Source organism: Anas acuta, chromosome 9 (assembly GCF_963932015.1).
Source record: "Anas acuta chromosome 9, bAnaAcu1.1, whole genome shotgun sequence".
NCBI classification, from domain to species: Eukaryota; Metazoa; Chordata; class Aves; order Anseriformes; family Anatidae; genus Anas; species Anas acuta.
In genome coordinates, this window is record NC_088987.1 from 1039111 (window position 1) to 1046366 (window position 7256).

At 43.6% G+C, this 7256-nt stretch overlaps 1 protein-coding gene across 1 annotated transcript in view; it reads left to right on the top strand.

The window, feature by feature from the left end:
* Positions 1-7256, top strand: part of ARHGEF26 (Rho guanine nucleotide exchange factor 26) — a 47293-nt gene extending 40037 nt beyond the window's left edge. The window contains exons 11-14 of the mRNA XM_068692894.1: positions 990-1199; positions 5733-5800; positions 6262-6366; positions 6673-7256. Coding sequence (XP_068548995.1) covers positions 990-1199; positions 5733-5800; positions 6262-6366; positions 6673-6815 — 526 coding nt within the window. The 3' untranslated portion in view covers positions 6816-7256. The remainder of the gene's footprint in view (positions 1-989; positions 1200-5732; positions 5801-6261; positions 6367-6672) is intronic.

The window sequence follows — 7256 nt, forward strand, 5'->3', positions numbered from 1 at the left end:
TGCCTTGACATTGGAATGCAGCTGGACCTCATGCACTGGAAATCACCCAAAGGTTAAATACTACTTGGGAATGTTACCTGTTCACAGCTGCTTGAAAAAATATGCTTTTTTAGCCACGATGCCAGGAATGATTTTGTAACTAAAGTAATCATGCTAAAAAAATGATTAAAAATTGCTGAAGATTTATAAAGGACATTTACTGCTTTTTTTTTTTTTTTTTTTTTATATACATGCGATAAAGAAAATAGGGAGAATCACCACATGCTTTCTGATAAAGAAAAGGTGGCCTAGAACTGGTGTCTGGTCTTCATAAAAGTGCCTCCACGATGTGCAGGCCTTCCTTGCGAGGGGATATAAAATAGCCCTGTTGCTCTGTGTTCTGAGTCAAAAGAAGAGTTTGGCAAAAAGTTCAGCCATAAACTGAAGGTGCACTTCGGTGCGTCTGTGTTAGCTGATTACTGTCGTTTTAAAAAATGTGTTAAATGTCCCTCCTGTTACTGCACTGCCTGGTGGGAAGATTTCATCCCCATTTACATCCATCTGCTTGCTCTGGCTGCGGTGCCTCCAGCCCTCAGCCAGCCGTACCGGTGTGCTGCTGGTCAGGAGAAGTCTGTGGGCCTCCCGGAGAGCACAGGGGTAGAAAGATAAAGACTCCTCAGGAGTTCAAAGCAGGCTGTTCTGTTGAATGGAGATAAGAGGAATTTGTAGAGGTTTATCTCAGGTGATTAATTAGTAAGGAATGCATTCGTTATTTACTATGCAAATGTATGCACTACTTTTCTTTCTTTTTAGGTTCAGGATCCCAATGACTACAGCATCCCTGGCTGGTTTTGCTAGTTCTGTCCTTGGCTAGGCAGCAATTGCTGCGTGAAAGTTGTTTAAAAACGGAACTGACTTCTTAAAAACAAACAAGGAAGGGGAAATCACGCACCTGGTGGAAAACTAAGCATTTTAATGTTGTGTTTTTCTTTTTCTCCTTTGTTTTGCAGTGAAGAGAGTTACAACGTCACAGATTATTCTTTAAGGGATCAGCTCGTGGTACAACAGTGTGACAGTGAGGACCTGACCTCTTCTCCTGTAAAGAACACTTCAGCTATGCTGTACTCGCGGCAGAGCACTACAGTGTACCTCTTCAGATTGGCAGTCCTCAGTAACCACGCAGGAGAGAAGGTGGAGATGCTCTTGGGAACAGACACTCAGTAAGTAAATAGTTATAACTTCTGTAATTTTTCACCCGATCATCTCAACAGGTTGTTGTTGATATCTGATCAGCAGTGACCAAGGAAGGATTAAGTTAAAAATGACCCCGTATTTATCACGGGCCACGCTGGCGTCCTGTTCAGCAACGCTGGAGCGTTTGTTGTTCCACCTGCTGACTGCTGTGATTTGCACTGTTTTTATTCCATTAAGTGTGCACTTCCAAAGCTAGGCAAGGTAACAGAACAAGCCTTTCTGTTTTTTTAGTGATTGACAGAGAAGAATGTGCAGCTTGTATAAGATCGTAGATAGAGGAATAAATATTTACTGGAATAAAATAGAGCCTCTCCAAACCTGGTTCAGTTTCTTATGGATAATAGTGTCATGAGAGGGCTCAGGGGTTTGAAGTCCCTGTCATGTTACTGGCATTCCCTTTTCTTGATGTCATGTTGTAGGGATAATAGCAAATTGAGTACACATGCTAAAATTATGTAAACTGAAGTATCTGTTACTAGGTGCTATTGTTTTGGGTCTTCATACCAAGAATTAACTGTGCTTCTGCCTCAGAGACTGCCAGCTCCCTAGCCAGTGAGTAATGGCATGGCCATGCCTTGCAGTGTGTTACATTAATACCATTAGGATAAGTAAATTGAGGGCCCATTAGAGGGTAGAATAGAAAGGAGAGATGACAAAGCTCCACTTGTATGTTGTACGGTGTGGTCTGAAATAGAGTTCTCATCACAAAGCCATGTCTGACTTTCTGCAAACATTTTGCTGCCTCTTCCAAACCTGCAGCCAAATGGATAAGTACAAAGGTGGTGGTGCTGTTTTTTTCCCCAAGTAACGCAGCAAGGAACAAAAAAAGGAACTAAAAAATGCATTGAGGTAATGCAGAGGGAGTCCATGGTGATGCAAGGTACAGTGAACTACAGTCGTGCATTGCTTCAAGGTGCTGAAAGATTATCTGTGATAGCTTTGCGTAAAAATGCTTCTCATAAACAGGAACCAAAAATCTTAGGTTTAACACTTCTTATTTTTGAAAAAAAAAAAAAAAAAAGGAGAACTGACATGACCATTCCTAAACAGTAAAGACTTTTTGTTGCATGTTAGTTGGAGAGGGTTTTCATCAGAGGGAAGGTGTGTAAGTCAGTGTAATGTTGCTGAAGACAGCAGAGTATCTGAAGGGTAATCCAGGCTGAAGATAATAATAATGCTGGATTTCTGAATCCCTTCTGGTGGTTATTGGTGAGGCAAACATGCCAGGGCTGCAGGACAGGGATTTACGGGGGATTGGAGGGGGGAGCGTGGGGAGAAGCTTGTATGTACAAAATTAAAGGTGGTGTTTTCCAAACTGAGCTTAAAATGCAACCCTTCTGATTCGGGCAAAGAGCAGACTACAGGCTGTCAGTGCTCTCATTTGCAGTCCTCGCTTAGCGTCAAGATAATTAGCTCATTCTAATTAAGCCAAATCTAGTGAAAGTTAATTATTGTTCTATTTGCTGCTTACAGTAGGATGACCTCAGGCTTTAGTGGCGGGTAATGTAGTTTAAAATTACTTTAAAGACAGAGTAAGCAGTGTAGCTGCCATTAACCTTTCACCTTGCCCTGGATGCATTTTTCCCGTGTGAGGTTCAGAGGCTCCCAGGCACCCTCAGGACCCGGCTGTCTTTGGAGCTTATGGAGAGGGTCTGAGTGCCCCCTGCCTGGCACAGCTCCGGGTCTTGGGCACTCTTGGTGTTAAGGTGCTGTCTTTATTAAGCATCACAATACCTCTGTAGCTACGTGACTTGTGTGTGGCATAGCTCAACTTCTCTGCGTAACGTTTCTGACCTGCGTTGCCTGCATACACTCCCAGTTTAAACTGTGAAGTGCTCAGTTTCTGGAGCAGTTTCATTTGAGCTTCTCTAAGTCTCTGGATCATTGTTGAGATCCCAGAGACGACTGTGGACAATGAAGGTTAGTTACCCAAATACTACAAACATGACAATGCTCTGAGATGTGGCTGGGGCTTTGGGTGGCCCTGTGTGCACCAGGAGCTGGGCTCGGTGATCCTTCTTGGGTCCCTTCCAACTTGGGATGCTCTGTGGTTCTGCTTCCACTTGAACTACAAATGGGGCCGAGTTATCGCTGTTGGTTGTTGTAGCATAAGTATGTGGTAGGTCAAATACTTCCCTAATATTTTCTTCTGAGTGCTGGAAGTTGAGACGTGGGTTTTCTGCCTCGCTTGCCTGTTAGCAGAGAACTTCCCTCAAATAATCACTGGGGCCAGGGGGTAAGTGCCTGAAGAGCAACGAGTGTCCTGTGGTTGCAAGCAGTCTGTACACCTGCCTTCTGCGGTGCGCTTGGATGTGCAGCTGTCTGACCAGGAGTTACCACTGCAGGTGGCAGCAAACACTGAACGGAGTGCGTTGGGTCCGGTGCTGAGCGGTGCTGTCCCGGGGCAGCTTTGTGAATCCTGTACCAGAGCGGAAACTACAGGATGGGATGGAGGAGGAGTTTGGCACTGCCGCAGGGAAGCTGCACTGGATAGAGGTGGTCCTTGTTCTCCTGGGGCAGTGCTGGAGTGCTCTGCTTTAGAAAAGGGCAACAAGCAGCGTCTTGTTCTTTGGGGTGCGAGTCTCGGAGAGGCCATCGCTTCTGTGTGGTGCCATTAACATCCACACAGCCCTTCACAGAAGTGAAAGATGGTATCTGTTCCGCGGGGGCTGGGGGCGGGACACAAGACATGAAACAGAACGCTCCAGACGCATCCCAGCCTGGAAAAACTTACACTTTTAGGTTTGCTTTCAAAGTTTAGAATAACTCTGAAAGAAACTATAGATCGTTAATGATTCCTATTAAAGATCTTATTATAAAGTAAGCAGATGATTCAGACTTGCTTGGAAATGCGATTTTATTGGGAAAAAAATGAAGCACATTTTTAGTTGTCTGGGCTTTTTATAAAAAGACATTTTGTTCTACAGAATATTACTGCTTGCCTATATAAGGTTTGTGATATAAATAGCAGTCCATCAGATTATCTTTCAAGGGAAAAAGTCTCTGACAATACCTCCTTGATTTGAAAACTTTTAATAGAGCGTTACCGTGTGTGGTGTGCTCAGGGCTCCGACACTCCCAACTTTTTGTAACTTGAGGCGAGCGCGATGGGGAGGGCAGCGGCAGGAGGAGGGCCCAGCTGGACGCTTCAGAGCACTCACTGATCGGAGCGATGCATGTTCAAAGTGAAATGTTTGTGGTGACTATGATTTCCAGCGCAGTTTGATCACGTTGTGTCACTTTGTGTGGCTCGTGTAGTAGAAGTACTCCCAGGTAGTAGAAGCGCAGGGTCCGGAGCGTTGCAGTGCCGGTGAGCGAGGGCGGTGGCGTTGCAGCTCCAGCAGCAGCTCATGGCCGGCAGCTGAGGGTGGCATCAGGGGAAGGCTCCTCACAAACCTCATGTGTCCTTCGTGGCCTGTTCCCACTGAATTACAGCTCTGGAGCAGCTGTAATTGTGCCTGCTGCTGGAGGCGGAGGGTTAGATTACAGGGTCACTTAGCATTAGATGATCCACTGGCGCTGGCATCTTTTTGTGTTTGTCTCCCGGTCTGTCTGTTTACACAAGTAACATCGATTCCCTTGAAAAATACACGGAAAGCTATGGAAGGACAAAGGCTTTTTTGGTCAGAGGTTGGACTCGAGGATCTTGAGGTGTCTTCCAACCTAGACAATTCTGTGATTCCCTAGTCTGGCTGAGAGCTGTGTTTTTTTGGACTGGATTTTTCATATGCTCTAACACTGCCTGCTGGAGAGAGGGTGACTTCAGTGGGAGTAAAGTTGTTTTGTGTTCACCAACTATCTGGTGTACGTGAATTTATGAAGAAACACATACTTAGATAGGAAGGCAGCCTGGTATTATCCCATTTTTTAAGAGTTGTTTGAAAGGAAATGTAATTTTCTTATTAAGACTGGTTATGGGAAAATACGAATCTGCAAATAGCATGTTTCTAAAAATAAGAACAAAATTAAGGTTGTGCAAAATTGTATATGTTTTCTTACTGTGGTTGAGACACAAGTTTAGCACTGGTTTCAGATTTTCAAAAAATGGACAACTGCAGACGACAGATGTTACTATTTTTAGTTAAAAACTCAAGTTATCTAAAGACAAAATTTTGAAGAAGAAAATTCAAGTGGATTATTTAATTTTGTTTAGATTAGTCATAAGTATTAGTCTCAGACACTAGTAGAGAAGTTTACCTGCATTACTTAAAAAATAATTAAAATAAGGGTATGTAAGATGTGATGCCAGTAAGAACCATGTGTGTATAGGCATTTTTTCTACTCTAACATGCTTAAAATGTTTGTGTTTGAAGAGTGTTATTACAAGAAGTAGTATCACACCTGGCCATGTTTTGAGAGGAGGAGAAAGGAGGTTATGTTTAGTTTTTCTTTCACAATAAGAGGAAGAATTTAAATACAGAACCTTGAAAAGGGAGTAGTCTTGATCATTGTTCAAGAGCATGAGTTGGGAAACTGAATTTTGTTTTTGCTGTTTGCAGAAGTGAAAGAGCTCGCTGGATTACGGTGCTTGGGCAAGACAGAGATGGGCAGAAGACTGACAGAACAAGTAAGTTGCAAGTACTGAGATTTTTGAGCACTCTGACATGAGAATAGAAGTGCACTGCCCCTTAGCGGGGATTTGAGCAAACACAGGCTCTATCGTTAAAAATGTCACCTTTCTTTTCCTGGGCTGTGTTACTTTAATATACATGAAGCTGTCATCGCTTCCTTCTTGGAGGAGTTTTGTTTTGCCCAGTTATTTCTGTTTGCGTTCATTAACACTGGTCAGTTGTTTCCATCTGTTACCAAGAGCAAAGCTCCTTTCTTCGTGTTTAACCCAAATTTGTGTGCAGTTGCTCAGGTGGGAAGCCATCTGCATCATTTGCTGCCACCTGCGTGGTGGGTGGGGTGGGGCAGGGCATGTGCTAAGACACACTGATTTCTTCAAATCAATTATACACATGTTTGAATAGAAGATTTGAAATGGAAATATTGTAATTCAGCCTTTCTTTTATTTTCCTTCCCCAGCTTTGACTCAGGTAGAGATCATCAGAACTTACACAGCAAAGCAGTCGGACGAGCTGTCTCTCCAAGTTGCTGATGTTGTTCTGGTTTATCAAAAGGTGAATGATGGTGAGTATGTGTTGTTAGCAACCCTCTCTTACCACTGCAGATGAATCCAGCTAGAAGGATTTGTTTCCTAATAGAGTTGGCCATATGATGAATAAAGGCTAAGCTTCCAGGAAAAACTTGAGCATTTAGGTTCAAGTTTCTGAGGACAGCCTCTGTTTATGCAACAGCTGTTTAAAGTAACTCATCACCAGTCATAAATTATATAGATAAATCATGTATGTGGTGACACTGACTCAGAACTTCTGACAAAGTGCCTTTAGAATTACTTGAAGAGGTTTATTGCTCCCTGTCTGTTCACGCCTGCAGGCTGGTATGAAGGAGAACGACTGCGGGATGGTGAAAGAGGCTGGTTTCCCATGGAGTGTGCTAAGGAAATCACGTGTCGTGCCACGATCGACAAGAACATGGAGCGGATGGGACGCTTACTTGGACTTGAAACAAATGTGTAGATGGTTTTTGCTTCTTCATATTGTACTAGAGGATTTGCACTAACTGCTGTCAGCGGGGAATGGCTGCATGCACTACAGCTCTCACATGGAAGACGTGGGTCACAGATGTGTAAAATCTGGTAACAGAGCACTGATGTTTCAGATAGCCCATTTCGGTTTGCATTTTGAGAGCTCTGAACTGATGCCTGGCTTGAACTGTAGCAGATTTCAACTAGAAGTAGTTTCTTAGGCACTGGAGATCAGCTTTGCATTTCTTTTTCCCTGTTTTCCCTTTCAACTTCAGTTCCTTCACCCCTGCTCTTTACTTACTCTTCTGCCACTCTTTCTTGATCATTTTGACTCCTTTCTTTCAAAATTGGGCCTTGCTGTAGCAGACCGAGCACCAGAAACTCACCACATCTGTATGCTGAGCTGGAGGTGAACAGGAGCATAACAGTGGGG